Source organism: Spinacia oleracea, chromosome 4, assembly GCF_020520425.1.
Source record: "Spinacia oleracea cultivar Varoflay chromosome 4, BTI_SOV_V1, whole genome shotgun sequence".
NCBI lineage: Eukaryota > Viridiplantae > Streptophyta > Magnoliopsida > Caryophyllales > Amaranthaceae > Spinacia > Spinacia oleracea.
The window spans coordinates 162905960-162924376 of record NC_079490.1 but is presented as its reverse complement, the minus strand read 5'-3'; the positions used below and the strand labels follow the sequence as shown (position 1 = coordinate 162924376).

Genomic DNA, 18417 nt, shown 5'->3' with positions numbered 1-18417 from the left:
TGTTTGACAAATACTACCATTTGCCGTTTTTTGTTAATGTTTTACGTCTTTGGACTCCACTACAACGCTTATTTAATATGGCAAATGCACAAAATGACAAATGAACAGAGATATTTAAAAGAATAGAAGAAATACAAGACGGAAAATATTAACGAAAAACGTCAAATGGTAGTGTTAGTCAAACAAACCAAACTTATAAGGTAGTTAAATTAAAAAAAGTTTTTATAAGGTAGCAATTCACAAAACCACCAAACTTAAAGGTAGTGTTTCACAAAATTTCCTAATTTATAACATATTGACAATGCGAGTACAAGTACAAATCCTAACACTTATAAAGCTTCATACTTTGATTACTATTCACCCAATAGTGCATTTACGTGCATGCCCTTCATTTCCTTCTTTGTTTTGTTTTGTCTTATTCTTAACAGTAGAGCATTTACGGTTTCACCCTTCCATTGTTATACAAAATGTATTGTTTTCTTTGGGTATAATTTCCTATATGTTGTACATTCGAACTATCAATTAAAACCCATATAGTTTCTATTTCCTGTTACATGTAAATCCAACATCTAACTTTAACATATCATTTTTAGCATTTACCATAAATTGTAAGTTCCTAGCTTTTAAGTAATATTTTTACAAAAATAATTTTGTATACCTTGGGGGATCGTGCGCGCTAGCGCACGATCCAACAACTAGTGAGAAGTAAAAATATGAATGGTAATTTATAAACTATCTCTCTTTCGTTTCTTCTTTATTACTCCATTTTTTTTTTCTCTCTTTCAATTATTCCAAAAAGTAGAATCTCCTAGATCCAATCATTACTTTTACATCCAATAATACCAAGATTTCATTTTTCTTGATCACATACGTGATTCTAACCAGGGAGAAAACTAAGGAACGGAAGGAGTAGTTATTAAATTAAAGTTAACTATTTCCGGCCCTTTTGGTTTAATTATTCATGTGTTTGTCTTCAGATTCAATAAAACTACATCGTTTGAGTGTAGTAAGTTCCCCTATAGTGGGATTAGTGAGTGTAGTAAGTTCCCCTATGGTGGGATTAGTTGAGTATCTGGGTTTTAGTATTAGTATAGTTTTGGTGGAGTATCGTCGTGGATTCGGTTCGTTGATAAAGAATAATACGAGATTGAACCAGTTATCAAAATTTCAAATTGACTTAGATGAATCGGGTGGAAACCGTCCTCGCGACTACAACAAATCGTTAGATCGTCTCTCCGAAAAGGCGGTATGTTCCAGCGATATATGCGAGAGATGTCCCACAGTGCAAGATCTTCCCAACGATGGTAGTTTTGATGAAGGAATACCTCTTTTTAATTCAATTTTTTTTTTGTATTTGTTAAATTCGATTTCTGTTGTAGATGTCGTATGACTTTTTATTAATGAATTGATTTTACATTAAAAAAAAAGGTTAAAGTTAACTAATGTTAAATGTAATTTTTTTTCAATTGTTAATTTGTCATGCACATGAGTACTTGATAATTATCAATGACTAGTGATTAAACTGAAAGTCTTTATATGATAGATCTCAGATTCTAATATACCGCTCCATTTATAATATAAATAAATTGGCAAGTTAGATCCGAGATAAATCCCCTAAAAAAAAATAAAAAAAATCCGAGATCAATTCGATCCTCAATATCACCCTCTGCCACACTCTACGCCAAAATTATAATTAATCAAATCCCGAAAAGAAAGAAACCCAAAATTTTTAGGAAAACAATATTTTTCTCTGATTGACTGACTACTGTCCCCCATCTTCTCCCTCTTCTTCCTCGTTTGCTCCTGTCAACCATTTCATTTTTCTCTGATTACTTGCACTATAAAATGAACCAAAAAATGGGAGTAAAAGTCGGAGAAATCATCGGAAATTGAGAGTTGAGGAGAGAGAAAATAACAATGGAGGGAGGATCGCTAGTTTCGAAGGCAAGGACAGCCTTTCATTCCGCAGCTGCTAAAGCGGAGAGAGTTCTCATTGATTTCAAATCCGATCTTAAAGGTTTCCCCCCTTTTCTTTCTCTCTCCTCCCACCTTTTTCTTCTTTTTTATTAACCCTCATTTTCGGGTTTTATTTTCTCTATATTTTCTCTTCAGTTTTTACAGCATCAATTTAGCTGGATTTTATATTGGTAATTCAACAAATACGGAAAAGATAACTTTTTTGATAACATTTGAATTTTGGCGGAATTTTGTTGTTGGTTTTTAGATTCAGATGAGCAGCAGTGTAGGAAGAATTCGGGTTGTCAATTTGAGGAAGTGTTGTCATCTTCTGAGGCTGAAAAAAAGGTCAGTTTTTTTGAAATTTGGAATTTCTGAAATTTTAAAAAGAAGGTTAATATGCACATTTGAATTTTTTGAATGTTGGTTGATTGGTGATATCGGTGTTGTTGATTTGGTGAATTTGCATTTGATTTGATTTGCTATTTGCTGGTTGAAATTTTCGTTTTCAGTTTCGGTGTCTAGTGGCTGGGAATTTTGGGTTGAATTAGGTTGAATTTGGATTACTAAGAAATGTGGTGTCAGAACTGATTAGTTGAAATGCAAGTGCTAAACTTTTGTAATTGGAAGTCAGCAGTTTTCGGTGCCCGGGATGTGATCGTTTGATGCATTCTCGAAATGGGGATAGGTTCTTGGCTTGTGGCCCGAAGGATTGAACTACTATACTACGTATGGAGTAACTACTAAAAGTGTAGAAATGTTGTTTCTTTGATTAAGTTAAGATGGACTTTGATTATAATTAAGGACAGTTGTTTTTGTTATTCCACAATCTGTATCTTTATTTATTCCTATTGCTACTGGAGTTGCCACGTTACTGGTGGAGACTGTAGGAATTCAGGAACTGTTTTCGCGCAAACATTCTTGAATTCTGTTGTGAGGGTAGGACTAGTGTCTTTCGTGCTGCTAGAACTGTAGTCTTCTCCTCAACAGTGGTGTAAAGTTAAGCTTCCATAGGCTTGTTTAAAAGCATTTTAAGCCCTACTGCGGTGTACTTGTTAGCCTGTGTAGTAGATAGAATGCAGTATAAATGAAACCTAGGACGTGTTCTTAGGGAGGCTGAAGCTCATAATTAAACATTGAGTTGTTTTTGTGATTTATGAAGAAATTGTGATGATTGACCAAATATATGTCATAGCATACCAAATGGCCATGGTCAATCCACAGTTATCTTCCAATTTAGTTTTTAACTTTAAAAACATTGTGTTGTGTTTGTCGTCACTTCTGGAAACATTCTGTGTCCTGACCACTTTGTTATTATAGGGTTTCAACGAGTCAAAGCAGTCCCGATGGAAGCCACCTAGTATAGGAACAAAACAGGAATGGCATGATAGACTAAGGAATATCGGAAGAGGTAAAAAGGGAGCTGAAGACACAGAGAACGTTGAGGATATAAAGATGGCTTTTGCAATTTTTGATGAAAATATTTACTTGTACAATGAGAAAGTTGCTGCTGAAGCGAAGGTGAAATAATATACCATCCACTTTAAATATTGTACTCTATGATAAGTTCTCTTCTTGCACTTCTACGTTATACCTGATTCAATGTTATGAGAAAAATTGAGCTTTAGTTTCACGCAGTCTAGTCACATTTAGTAGTCACCGGCATCTGGTTGAGGATCAGATGATAATCCTGAATTTAGGAATCACATTTTGCTTTAATAAGTACGGTTGTAGTTCAACCAACTTTGCATAATTCGTATTAGGTTCTCATCCTAATTTTCTTCTACCCCATCATTGTTTGATTATATTTTACAAATCAAATTCAACTTGAGAGTGGAGTTTTGCTGATATGTTCAGGGGTTGGAGACATCTTCAGATAGCTATGATGCCAACAACAGAGATATCATCCCACCTTCATTTGTGTTGAAGCAACTGGCTATTGCAATTGAGTAAGTTCAACTTTCACTAATTTCATCCAGTTGTTTTTCTTTTGGGTTTTTCACTGTGTGCAATATAAGCAAATACATGCCTGGTACATCAGGTGAAATTAACTTGTAAAGCTAAAGATTTTTTCATTTAAGTCATTTATTCTTCATTTTTACTCGCAAGAAAAGTCAGTACCCTTTTAAAGGTTGAGGTTGCTCCGTTGATGTTAATGAAGTTTTCCGTCTTTTCTGGAAGTTCAATAAATCCATTTCATGCTGCAGCTATCCTGCTCTTTGTCTTGAATCTGGTTGATGCTATGTAGTAGTTATTATCGGTGTTCTCTTTGGTTAATTTACCCAGTTTTGGTACTTGACAGATCAGAGAAGAACTATAGGTCAGTGAAAGATCTTCTCACTTCATCTGCAAGTTCTTCCCCAGTTCGAGAAAGGGCGAGTTTGGGTATCTCTGCAGTGAAGTCGATGCTCCGGGGGAAGGAGGAAAAAATTACTTCTGAGTTCAGGGACGATGAAGCTTGGGCTTTAATTCAATCTATACTTGATGCTGGTCAGTTTATAGCTGCTCACATGGTCAAACACTTACAATATAGAATAACCATTTTTTTTTAAAAGTTGGTCAATTATACCTTAGTGATCTTCACATCCATTGTAATATCTACAAGATGTTCGCAGAGGGACTTACTCCTGGTAGGAAAGTCGGCTTTTTAGTTGAAAGTTTGCCTAGCGCCATGGCATTACCAAGAGATATCCATGGTGCACCGCCACCGAGCTTGATTGTTAAAATCTCTGAAGTCATGGGAAGCTTTAAGACGTTAAGGAAGATGGCATTATTTTGGTGCAGGATTATCTCTGAAGTAAGTCATTTACATAATTTTAAGTATCGATTCTTATACGAAGTCATGTGGTGATGAAAATTGAAGAACATCCTTAACCTCCCCACTCCCAATAAATAAATGTGCCCTAGTTGGGAAATCATATCAAATAGAAGAAAGAAACAAGAGGGACTATCTTTTGGTTTACCATTTGACACAGAAAGTGGTAAACTGATTCAGATTTTGTTACTATCCAAGACTCATGTGTCGATTAAAAATCTCAGTTCTAAGGGAACCCTATAATATACTTCGTATTTCCTACTTTAAATGTTTTCAACTTCTTTTGATGAAGTCTTTTAAGACCTCGTGTCAACTCCTAAGTTCTGATTTTTTTCAACTGTTTCTTATGTATGATTTCTGTATCGACTTGTAGCTTCATACATTTCCCGTTTTTCTTTGTCTTACAAACCACAATGTAGTACTTCCAATTTACTCCATAAGACAAATTATGAAATCCTAGTATTTTAAGAAACTTAATTTTCTATTTGTGCAGCTCAGAAGACTTTGGATGGAAGAGCTATATATACCTGGAATTCCTCTTAATGAAGTACCGGATTTAAGTTTTTGTTTGCTCTATCAGCAAATGCAATTTATGAATTGCTGTCTTTCTAGAAAGAAACGTCGTGCTATTGCTACCGACTCATTGGAATCGTTAATTAGAGAAGCCGGTTGTGATGCCGATGGAGTGCCTTCCTCGGTTGAAAGAATAACTTCAGGCTCTTTTCTATATGCCAAAACAAATACTGGGGATCTTGTTGTAAGACTGGGAGTCAGTCATCAGGCTGAAAATTTGACATTATTGGAAACGGGAGAGCCTGTGTATGCTCCCTTGACACAGGTTTGTTTAATGTAGTGTGTATATGATGCTTTCTTCTTGTTTCTGTTACTGAGGTATTAGCTATGCACCTGCAGGAAGGACCATTGCTAACTGAGGATCTTGCCCGAGAAGCTGAAGAGTTTGTTCTTCGGACAGGGAGGTTAGCACTACCAAAACTTTCTAGTTAATTATGTAAACTTTTCTATTTTGTACCAAGCTGAAAGACCATATTCTGTTCCATACAGCATATTAATATATAATTACTTGAATCATGTGAATGCTAATGTTGCAAACTAGAAATTTAACTTATAAATTCAGTTGATAAAGGTAGTATTGGTCTATCAATTTCTTGTCGACAATTTATGATGGTGTAGACGAGCATCTCAGTTAACCGTACTTAAGCATTTTTGCAATTTATCCTTGTGAACAAGGTGAAAGATTTATGGGTCACCTTAACATGAAATCATCATCGGGCTTCAGTCTTCATGAACATAGCAGATAGCAAGTTCTCGGCCCATAGTTTTGTGTATTTGGTGCCTCGGGTGTTACTTCATCTAATTTTTTTACCTAAATTTGCAAAGGTCAAATTGTAAGATGGTTTATGGGTTATATCTTGTTTCCGTTTCATGACAGCTTGTTTATTACTAATTTGCAGTGTTGGTGCTGGTTGTTCCCAGCTTCTTTCTGATATGCAAGCTTTCAAGGTCTGTCCAGTGCTTGAAGAAAGGATGACAATTCCAGTTTTTTCATATCTCATTTTCAGTGTTGATAGTGTCTGTTTATGACTGCTGCTAAATTCTGAAATCCTTTGTCAGGCTGCGAATCCTGGATGTATTCTTGAGGACTTTGTAAGATGGCACTCTCCTCCTGATTGGACAGGAAACGAGTCTGGCAATGAGTCTGATGCAAGTACATGCGGTGGTGATTCAACATCTTCCAGAGGTCGATTAAGTAGACGTATGAAGAAAGAAGGTCAGCTTGTCACCTGGACATATCATTTGATCTTTTGTTAGCAATCAAGTAATAATTTAAGCCAAGTTTAAATGATGCATTTCTGGCTGAAATTTAGTGTATTAGAAATTTAGAAAATCCTCAAATATGACTTGGAAAGTACATATATGACCCAGAAGGACAATAGAATGGGATAAATCAAAGGACAAGTATCACTTTGAGGCAGAGGAAGTAAAAGTTTCTATCATGTAATAAACGGCCTTGTTGACTCATGGGTAGGCCTCCATAAGGAGTATGTTCTTCCCCTCATTCCCCAGTTTGATGTGCTTTTTAGTTTTTACTTCTATTAAGTGAGTGCAACACTCCTGGGTCAGATCCTGGATGTATGCGTTGGAAGGCTCCAGATGTGCTGTCTAACCAACAGATCTTTGGCTGTCCATTAATTTTAGAAGTGAAATTCACTATACATAGATATAATCATGCTCCTCTGGCTTTTGTTTCGGGTGATAGGGTCGTTTACTGGGTACGTTGGAGAGATCAGTGTATAAGGCTGTTAGATGTAGTCCCTGATGCTCACCCTTCATGGAGTTGTGTGTTAAAGTTCAAGTGAGTGAAGCAAAGCTACTTGACTTGCATGTACGAGTTTCTTTTTTAACTTTATGTTGAGATCAGATTGTCAGAATGAAAAATAAACCAAGGTAAATAAAATGGATGAAGTTGTTAATCTTTTTGTTCGAGAGATCTCTGCTAAGGTTCATATTGTTATTAATCACTAATCAGTGATAATATGCATTTGTTTAATGTTTTCTCCACTGGTATACTTCTGAATCTGTGTAATGCCTGAGAATTGAGATGGCATTCGGCATTCCTACTCAATTTTGCAACTAGTGGGTTTTTGTCAAATTTTGTTTATTTGTGTGTGTGTGTGTGTGTTCTGCTTGTATGTTGGCATCTTTACTCCTAAAAGAATGGATGCTAGAAGTTGTCTTGTATAAAAACCTTTTTGATCCCTTGTTTATCTCTAGGTAATTTATGGCAAGAACTTTGGCATCTTTACTCCTAAAAGAATGTTGGCATCTTTACTCCTAAAAGAATGGATGCTAGAAGTTGTCTTGTATAAAAACCTTTTTGATCCCTTGTTTATCTCTAGGTAATTTATGGCAAGAACTTTGGGAAGCCGCCAAGTCTGTGCCTGCTGTTAGACAAGCACCACTATTTGACGAGGATTTGGCAGTGTAAGTTGGAAAAATAATACAGTAGTTGGTACATACATATCACTTTGCCTAAAACTAACTAGAAAAACACGTGGGCATTCTATAGGGAAGGTGTGCTGACTGTATTGGAAAACATTACTCCGTCTCAGCTATTTGGCCAGCTGTTTCAGTCATTGGTAAGTTCTGTTTCTGGAACTGCATTATTATGCTTTATTCATCTCCATTCACTAAGAGAAAGTTTTGTTGACAATCTTTCATCTTTATCTTTACTTGGTTTCAGCTTGGTTTTGGATTCATGATTGCCGAGTCTAAGCTTTCTACAGATGACAATGTAGCAAAACTTTTCTCTGAGTGTAAAGATTTTGTAGTTGCTTCATTTCATGGTGATGCCTGGATCGATAAAATCGATGATATTTGCCAGGTACATCTTCCAACAACTGAATATCATGCTGTTCTCGTACTTGTCTTTCATACCAACTTGCTGGTTCTGTACTTACCCATATGCGGTTGTTCAGTAGGCATATTTGATGAGGTTCTCTACAATTAAATTTTGAATTGAAAATCCTCAAGTATTGTTGTCTACGTAAGTTTTTAGACTGTACATGCAGCAGAGTAGTATTTCCTTAATCTTTAGTTTAAGGTGGTAAAGATCATATTTGGGTAAGTTAATATAGTCTGACTTGCTTATTTTAGAAAGTGAGATTAAAAGATCATATTTGGGTAAATTAATAGTCTACCTTGCTTCTTTTAGAAAGTGAGATTATCTTTGGGATGCCCTAAATTGAAATTTGGCCTATTATTTAGGGATGGAGGGAATACCTCATTTACCCTTTTAGCTTGACTCTCAAACATAAACTGATAGAGTAAGGCCCTGTTCTTTTTGGCTTTTAGGGCTTATTTTTCAGTTCAGTTCAGTAGAGACTTTTCCTACTTCTCTCACTCTTGCTGTTGCTAAACCCGCTGATACATCTGACAAAACTATTGACACTGGTGTATTTTTATCTTATCGCTCTGTGCAGGTTTATGAAACAGTTGAAGCAATATTTCTTCGGCCAGATGATGTCATGAAAGCAGTGAAACAGTCCGAAGATGTGAATGCCGCCCCGGAGGAACCAAAACCCCGTTTTAAGAAGTTAACCCAAATGTTTGGCCGTAAAAACAGGACAAGAAAATCATCCTCAGAGGAGAATAATAGTACGGAAGACCCTCCAAACCGTCAGCCATTTTCGAATTTTTTTGATAGTAGATCGACTCTGTTTTCAAAGAAGCCTCCTAAACCTGAAAACACACAACCCCCAGCCAACAACTCATCTGGTTTAGATGAAAATGATTGGACAGTTGTTTGAAGAACTTTTTTTTTTGTTTTTTTGTTTTTACGTTATAATCAATTGTAAATTAGATAGAGTTATTAGTCCATCAAAATTTCCATGGACAATATTGTAATTATTTTTTTGTGTTCGGGTACAGTCGTACAGAACATTATAGAAATGGAAAATATTTTGATATTCAAGAATTAGCTAAGATGTTTTCTTGTTTATGTTCTGAATTTCTCTAGTTGTACTGTTGCCGCTGCTGCCATACAAGTATAAAGATTCACACATCCTAATAAATACTTCATACTGGATAATATTGCTCATATATAAGAGCATGTAAAAGTATGCTTATTTGAAGAAGTATTTTCGGATATTTGATATGTGTGGCAAAAGACAAATAGTTAAAAGACAAAATAGGGGAAAAAGAAAGTACCATTCATATTAAAAAAAAAAAAAAAGTACCATTCAACAGAAGAAAAAAAAAGTACAATTTTTGTTTAAAAAAGTACCATCCAATTTTTTTTTTTTTTTTTTTTTTTTTTTCTATTTTGCTTTTTTGCTATGATAGGTATTTGCAAGCACACATCAGCTGATATGCGAAAATGCTTCCTCTTATTTCAGTTTGTTGTTGTTAAAACCACGCTTCGTTGCTGTTGAGCTCACTTTCAGCTCGTCCACAGAGTCGGAGTTGTTAGGCTTCTCGTTTTCATCCCCTTCGCCACCAAACCCTTTCGTTATAAGTTGTGGTACCACAAAATTGGCTACCAAGTAGAAGAAGATCAGCAGTGCACTACAAATTGAACGAGCAGCATTAGAACCCAGAAGCATGTCTTAGATGATTGAAGTATATCATTATGTATTTACTTACAAGTTACAATTATGTTGCTAGCTAGGTCTTATGAAAAAAATCTACTCCGTACATTGTACTTTTTAATTTTTTTTTTTTTTTTGGTGTAGAGAGGGCACAAAATGCAAGGTGATAACTGGTGTAGATGGGATTCAATCCCAGATCTTGGGTACAAGTATTACCTCTCAAAACTTTACCAACTAAGCTAGTTGATATCCACTGTACTTTGGATTATGAAACAAAAGAATTCAGTAATAACATATTAACATGTGATGTGACCTTTATCACTTATCACGAACAATTGATTTTAAATTTTAATCATTTTTCTTAATTACTCATGCATCGAAGATAAATGTGTTATATGTGTGATGCATGACAATAACAACTCATTTGATAGGCAATAATAAATGAGATTATGAGATTAATAATGGTAATAAATTTTTACTCCATCCGTCTCTTTTTGTTTTTTACGTTTTCCTTTTTTTGGTATTTTAAAATGTTCTTTACATTTCCTTTTATATTATCACATAAATAACTTAGTATTCTATCAAAATTTGTGTCCAATTATTATTTTAACCAATCAAATTCATTGGGTCATTTAATCTCTCACACTTTTCCATTGGGACTTTAATTTTTTTTTCATTTCCCAATATCAGAATTTTGATAAAAGTGAAAACATTATAAATCAACGTAATTTATTTCGTTTAAATAAAAAAATTGAGGGATTTCAATGCAAATTAATTATTCGTTAAAACGCGTGAAAAATACAAAACGTAAAAAACAAAAAGAGACAGAGGTGTATAATTTATAAACAAAATTTCAAGTCAATGGCTGTAAAAACATTACTTTCAATTATGTGTTTGCTTTCATAAAGTGTATATACTACACATATTTGTGACTTTATTTCAAAACTACACAAATTCATTACAATTAACCATTGTATCATATATTACCGTCAACCAAATACACTATCAAATACACTATCAAATACTTGAATAAAAATCAATGGAGGTTGGCATGAGTGGTTAAAAGCTTCTTGCTCCTTAACCAAGGTCTCGGATTTGAGCCTTGAGAATGGAAAAAATCTCAACCGGGAGGGATGCTGCCCATCGAGGTACGGGAGATTAGTCCACACGGCGAAGGCGGTGGGAACTCCTCATAGTAGAACAAAAAAAAAAAAATACTTGAATGAAAGAGATCGAAGGGTAAAAAGAGAAACAAACCTGGTTTGGAACAGAACTTCAGTATTAGCAGGTTTAGCAACAGCAAGTGTGAGAGAAGTATGAAAAGTTTCTACATTCAAAGGTAAAACTGCAACTTTGGATATAATGTTACAGTGCCTCTTTGCTGAGTAGCTGGAGAAAAACCCATATTGTAAATTGGTTGATTTTTCAGCATTTTGTTTATGCTTTTGCAGGTTAAGCAAGTGAAGGGATGGAGAATGACTATGAATGCAGCTCATAGAGGAAGACCAGCCACCTCAGTTTTTTTTTGGATATATTTGTGGATAATTTTTGTATGAGTTTTAGATAATTTATTAGAGTAAATAAGCCAACAACAAAACCAACTTTGTTTAACCGGCCGGCCCAATTATATTATTTCTTCCCTTGGGCCATCGTACGACGTCGCTCATGAGATGGTACTTGACTAGGCCCATTAATTTATGAAACTGTACCAAATTCATTTTTCAAGTAGGGTTGTCAAATTGGTTAAATTTTCGATGGAGCCAAAGATTTATTTGTTCTTTTGGCTGTGGGATGTAATGGATTAAATTAAAATGGCTCTTGATACATTTTCACTTCCTTTCCATGAAGTAGAAGATGGACGTTCTGTTGTTGTTCTGTTATCGGTTTTGGGTCAATTGGAAACAAAAACAACCTCCCTGCAATTATAGGGTAAGGTTGCGTACGCCCGACCCCCCTTTTGCAGAAGCCTCTTTGAGGCAATGGGGTAATGATAATGATGATGGTTGTCAAATTGGGTAACAATGTCGGTTTCGAATTGGGGGTAACCAGCGGAAAACTCCTAGGTACGTCGCTCAAAGGTTAAGTGCTCAAAGGTTAAGTAAACTCAAACCGGTTCGGGTCGTATCGGATAATGGTTATGCAGGATAGTTTTAGGGATGGCAATGGATCAGATTCGGGTCCGATGGAGCTTCACCCCCATCCATCAGCTACATCCGATCCACCTGCCACCCGCATAATCCATCACCAACATCCGATCCACCCGCCACCCACATAACCCATCACTCGCATCCGTTCCATCCGTCATCTGCGGGTGGAACGGGTGAATCAGATCGGGTGTTTAACGGATGATAACTACAATTCCTAATTTTATGAAAGTAACAATATTGTCAACAAATACATCATAAAAATCGATTGTATTTCCTTCTCAAATCGGCCTGGCTTAGTGCCATAGTGCCATCTAGCTACATAAGGGGCATGCAATTTGTGACCGACCAATTCCAAATTACTTGATGCCATGATTGCCATCCTCCCAAAATCCCAATCCATCAACAACTAACACACAATGGCTCATATGAACATATTAATGGACCAAATAATTTCAGATGAATAAAGTCATAGCTAATTCCTAAACCACGGGCTAAAGCCTAGAAAGTAGAAAGTAGAAAGTAGAAACCACATTCCACAAATAATTAGGCTTACTTTCTCACCTGCAAAATTTAACTCTCATCAATTTTATACCTTATGAAGATGTTAAAAATTTACTAATTCGGGCATGGACCTAGCTCCATCAAAGCCGCCCAAAGTTGGAGGAAAATTAAACCAAACTCATTCTAGAAACCACTGCTTTTGTGATTAGGACTCTAAATCATCAATTACGCAGGGTAGGAGTCCTAATTAAGAATAATACACTTCTTTAGCTTTAATTAAACAAAACCTACCCATGCATCATTTTTGTTTTGTTACATTCCATATTAAGAATTTTGGGTATGGCTGTTCAAAGTTGTACCATGACCTTTCAGTGGCGTATCCAGGATTTTTACTTAGGGTATGCAAATTATGAAGCCTAAAAATTAATGGTTGTTTTTAAGTTCTCAAAAAGTACTACAGAGAGGAATAAAGAGCAAAAAGAAAATTAAAATCAATTTATGTTTATAGTTGGGTTCGAACACGGATCACTTGGCTCATAAGTGTTGAATATCACCTTTAACCATCAAACCAAATCAATTCTATGATGCATAGCTGCTTCAAAATATGTTTAACCAGATGCAATCAGGGTATGCAGGTGCACACCCTTGGTGTATGCTAGTTCCGCCCCTGATGACCTTATTTGTCATTGGATCATGGCATTAAATGGAACTAGCTTTTGAGCCCGTTCAAATAACGGACAATTATATTAATGGTTATTAAGCCGTCTTTTAAAGATTTAATTTTATTGAAGGTTTGTGATATTGAAATGGGAATATATGATTTATATATGAGTTAAATTTAAATTAAAAAACATATAGATTAGATGATGAATTAATATTGAGTGTTAAATATGGAGATGGAGTGGAAGAGGTTGAATGAATATATGAACTAAATGGTGAATTGATATTGAATGGGGAAGATGAAGGGGATGAGGTGTTGAAGCTGTAAAATATTTCGTATAACAAAATGAAAAAATGAAAAAAGAAAATTATGGAGGAAAAATGAGGTGACACGTGTTATCTAATGATCTTTGAAAGATGGGTGACACGTGTCATCTAATGGTCTATGGTGTTCTTTTTTAAATACTAGGTATAGATTTTACTAGCTAGAGCTGATCAACGCTGGCCCGACCCGAAAATTACCGGGTTTTGGGTAGCCATTTTCGACCCGGTTTTCAGGCCCAGCCCGTCCCGATCCGAACTTTTAAAAAGTTTTGCGGGCTTTGGACAACGTAATATAAAAATTTTAGTTATAAATTTGGCCCGGCCCAAAAATGGCCCGAAAGCACAAAATTGGCCCGAAGTTTGGCCCGACCCGACCCGATATAATGGACAGATTTTTATGCCCTTGACCCGGCCCGGCCCGACCCGCCTTTTGCTCAGGTCTAGATTTTACCATGCATATTATGCTCTACAAAGCTAATTGCGTACAATACTCATTAGTCATTTTACTCTAGGTTACGTTATATCGATCCCTTTTTAAGAAGTTATAGTAACAATTATAAGATGGAATACCCGAAAGATAACACCAATAGTGAATATAGCTGGATTGAAATTAAGAAAACATACATTGAAATTCACATCAATGTATAATGAAATTAAGAAACTAATGTCTTTTTTCAAAAGTCAATAAATAATTAAGCTGGATTGTTACTGTTAGATAATGCCTTGAATCGGTCAAGTCTCTTACGGCAACGCCTTAACACGGGGATCTCGCTGCCCGGTCAGCGAGTCGGGGTCCAGGGGCGACGCCCCTAGTTTAGGGTTCGGGGACGCAACGTGGTCCCCGATGGGGTTCGGGAGAACGCCCCCGAACTTTACCGTATCTGTTATTTTGGACACGGGTTATCTGTTTTGGGCCTATTTTCTGGGCTTTTCCGCATTTGTCTAGAGAGTATTATATAAACTCTTTAGGTCATAACCTAGCCGTATTCTGTAATCTGTATTCCTCAAGATCAATAAAATTTTCCTCCCCTCTGCCTGTGGACGTAGCTAACACATTGTCAGTGAACCACGTTAAATCTCTGCGTTCTTTAATTACGTTATTTAATCTTTCTTTGCATCCGTTATAACAGTTACTTACCTTGAATAGTGAATATAGCTTAGGTCTATCACTCTCTATCACTATCTTTCATTTTCAAATGTTATATTATTCACTTATGGATCCGTAAAGTAATAGTTGGCACCTCAAAAGACATGTTGCCATCCATTTAAAGAAACAACACATGTGATTATTATCCACCCCTTAAATTTCTCACATCCACACAAACGAAATATTCATTTCTTTCTTCTTCTTTTTTTTAAAAAAAACTTTCGGAAATGATAAAGGTCGCAACATGCGACCTTTAAGCCGTGTCACAGTGGTGACATGGCACGCTTATGTGTCATAAATGTATTTGGAAACTAAAATATTTAGATTTTATAACCTATTATACATGTTACAAAAATGGTAAAAAAATCTTAATTAATATTCCAATTTACAAATTGAATAATGTAACTTTCATTTCAAAAAAATAATTCTAATACTTTTGATTATTTACATGATACAGGAAATAAATAAAAAGGACATTTACCAAGTTATACGGAGTACTTGGAAAATAAGAAATACCATGCATTGAAAATAAAAGATTAGGAAAACTGGAAAAGTATTGCGTCATTATTGGTTTTGTTCATCCACCTTCATCTTTTCCATTTACCCTCCGCCCCATTATTGGTTTTTTTCATCCACCTTCATCTTTCCCATTTACCCCCCCCCCCCCCCCCATATGGAAAAAAATTGTTCTTCAATAGTCTATCAGTATTGTTCAAGTGCAGTTCTTCCTCTCTAGATAAACTCGAAAATTACTGGCTCGTGATTTTGTGTAGTGTGGCGGGAGAGACGAACGATTTTTTTTACTATGAAAAAACCTAAAACTAACCTAATCATTAAAATTAAAATTAAAATAATATTTTAAAGTAATGTATAATTATGAATTTTTATTTACATGAAATATATTTTTATGTTATCAATTAGTGTATTTTTAAAATTAATTCGATGTATTTTTTAATTACACAAAAATACATAATTAGATTATAATTTTTATTTTTCTAATTTGTAATTTATAAGATAAAAAGAAATATATATTTACTATAAATATAATAAATATTTCTTTCCTGATTTATATCGACTACCTTATTTATATATTTTCATAGTAAAAATATTAAATTGATAGTAAAAAAAAATTGATGACGCGTAGCCTACGTGGTGCCTACATGTACCAATGAAACGCCGACACGTAAGGTTGCGACAATATTTTGTTGTCGCAACTTGCGACCTATATCATCGTCCAAAAACTTTTCAAAAGAAAAATTCCCTTTCATTCCTAAAAATACCATGCATTAAATTCTACATATAACATGAAGTTTGATTTATGTCATGAGAAAATAAAACTCGGACATCATATGAGCGATAACGAAACAAATCTAAAGGTGCTTTTTGTTTTTGTTATTGTAACTTAAAGGACGAATAGTACTATATGTGTATATGAGTTTCGATTACAGGTGTTGGTAATACCAGACACCGTATCCCAAGACTTTAATCAATGACGAAACTAGTTGGTTATCCACGCTCGAGTAATTAAAAGTGAAATGAGAGCATATATGGAAAGATTAATCTACCAAAGATATATGGTTTAAGATTAAATCGCCAGCTACCATGAAGTTCTTATTTCTGAAATAAAGCAGTTGAAAGCAATAAAGTTGATCCAACACGGTTATTAGATGAACATATACATTATTGATTATTAAACATTCTCCCAACCGTTCCAACCTTTTAGCAATACAACTTCTACAGTTCCTTTAGTCAATTCTATCACTATAAAATCCCCTTGTGCAGCCCTTCACTTCTCATCCCAAATCTTCTAATTTTCTATTACAAAAAAAACCCTACTACAAAAGATGACTTGTAGCAAGGTTTTCCTATGTTTGCTTCTTGGTGCACTAGTTTACAATACTAGTGCTAGGAAACTAGCAACCTCTCGTTCCTTTAATGATGAGAAGTTCTTCTTTGGGCACCACGGTGGAGGCCTAGGAGGTGGAGGGGGTGGAGGATTTGGTGGTGGAGGTGGTGGTGGCCTCGGTGGAGGTTCTGGTCTTGGAGGGGGTTCTGGATTTGGAGGCGGTGCTGGTGGAGGATCTGGTGGTGGTCTTGGTGGTGGAGGTGGAGGTGGAGGAGGATTTGGCGGAGGTGGTGGTGGTGGTTCTGGTGGGGGTGCTGGTTTTGGAGCTGGAGGAGGATCTGGAGCTGGTGGTGGTTTGGGTGGAGGAGCAGGTGGTGGTGGAGGGTTTGGAGGTGGAGGTGGTGGCGGGCTTGGAAGTGGAATTGGCGGTGGCGGGCTTGGAAATGGACTTGGCGGTGGCGGTCTTGGAAGTGGACTTGGCGGTGGCGCTGGAGCTGGATTTGGTGGTGGTTCTGGTGGAGGACTTGGAAATGGGCTTCCTTGACTTTGAGCACAAGCCTAAGTTAAATCACAAGGCCTCCTAAGCTCCTAGTTACTAGAGTACTAAATTTAATTTAGTTGTTCATCGTGTCCTAAGGCTTTATGTACGCATAGCATGTAACGCAACATATGCTTTAAGCTAAGTGTTCTGATTTGATCCTTTGTTTTAGCATTGTAGTGATACACTTGAAAAGTGTTCGATCAACATACATCATCTTCTTTTTCTTGTTGTTTTATTATTGAATGGTATATTTGTAATAACTTCCTTACCTTCATAATCATGATCATGTCGTGCAATTAAGTTAATTAGATGTTCGATCACTCCGGCCTCATTATTAATCAGCTCGCATGCATGCCATTAGATGTTCAATCCGGCCTCATTAGTTAATTAAGTACATAGTATGCATTGGTTAGCAAATGACGTCGATACATTTTTAGTTTTGGGTTAAAAAAAAAAAGATGATTAAGTCATTAAGAAACAAAGTAATAGTAATTTCAAGAATTTTTCTCCCAAAGCCTTAGATAAATCTTACGTAGTACATGAACATCTAGGCCAAATCCTCTAATTTTTTTTGCTAATCATGTAACAGCCAAACATGACCATTCTTTTTTTCAACTTAAACGGTTCAAGGTATTAAATTTAAAGTTGATCCAACGTAACACTAGCTAACTACGGAGTATAAATTGATCATTCTCTTTAGTCTCTCAACCGTTCCAAGGTTTTGGAGACACAACTTTCGGAGTTTTTTCGTCGAACTTTTCGCTATATAGACCCACATAGCCCTCCATTTCTCACTTGTAATAAGAACTAATGGGAATGCTTACAACACCTATTGCATGCTTTGGAGGCAGTGCTGGCCGGTGCTGGTGCGACTGGTGGAGGATCCGGTGCTGGTGGGCCGATTTGAAAGACTAACTAGAAGTGATCACCAAATTCTATAAATAACTTGATAAACAATGCATGCTCACCCGCCTAAATTAGATTAATGCTAGGATTATTTGGACGAAAATGATTCTTATTGGATTTTCATATACCTTAGCCGATTCGAAATAAGTGTCTCATTCCCAAATTTGGATCACTAAACGGTTTCAATATATTTCAATGTCTTATCTACAAGTCATAATCTTTCCAAACAGAATATAAATGGTTTGGTGACGACTCTTTCAATTTCAACGTTTAAAACCTTAGGGGCAACGCAAGTTTAATTGGATTTCTAATGTACAAGCTAGATTAGTATGTCACTAATCATGAAACTCTCACTACAAGAAATGGTACTATTAACGACGGGAAATCCCGTCACGAAAGGCTAATAATCGTTGATTAACGACGGGATTTCCTGTCGCGAACCCGTCATAAAAGGGGGCCGTCATTA

General features: G+C 35.9%; 3 protein-coding genes across 3 annotated transcripts; 2 read left to right on the top strand and 1 right to left on the bottom strand.

Moving 5' to 3' along the window:
* The first annotated feature begins 1570 nt into the window (after nt 1-1570).
* Nucleotides 1571-9299, top strand: LOC110792222 (uncharacterized). The gene is made up of 14 exons (XM_021997037.2): nt 1571-2017; nt 2225-2304; nt 3277-3477; nt 3814-3905; nt 4259-4446; nt 4572-4753; nt 5265-5609; nt 5684-5748; nt 6244-6292; nt 6404-6560; nt 7690-7774; nt 7860-7929; nt 8034-8174; nt 8773-9299. The coding sequence occupies exons 1-14, from the start codon at nt 1918-1920 to the stop codon at nt 9097-9099; spliced, it is 2082 nt and encodes a 693-aa protein (XP_021852729.1). The 5' UTR covers nt 1571-1917; the 3' UTR covers nt 9100-9299.
* Nucleotides 9300-9377: 78 nt separating this feature from the next.
* On the bottom strand, nt 9378-11454 carry LOC110792211 (uncharacterized). The gene is made up of 2 exons (XM_021997021.2): nt 11137-11454; nt 9378-9856 (listed from the first exon to the last, which is right to left on the bottom strand). Exons 1-2 carry the CDS (start codon nt 11373-11375, stop codon nt 9679-9681), a joined length of 417 nt encoding a protein of 138 aa, XP_021852713.1. The 5' UTR covers nt 11376-11454; the 3' UTR covers nt 9378-9678.
* Nucleotides 11455-16378: 4924 nt separating this feature from the next.
* LOC110780887 (glycine-rich protein 5) lies at nt 16379-17365 on the top strand. The gene has a single exon (XM_021985183.2). The coding sequence runs from the start codon at nt 16503-16505 to the stop codon at nt 17046-17048; it is 546 nt and encodes a 181-aa protein (XP_021840875.1). The 5' UTR covers nt 16379-16502; the 3' UTR covers nt 17049-17365.
* The last annotated feature ends 1052 nt before the right edge of the window (nt 17366-18417 follow it).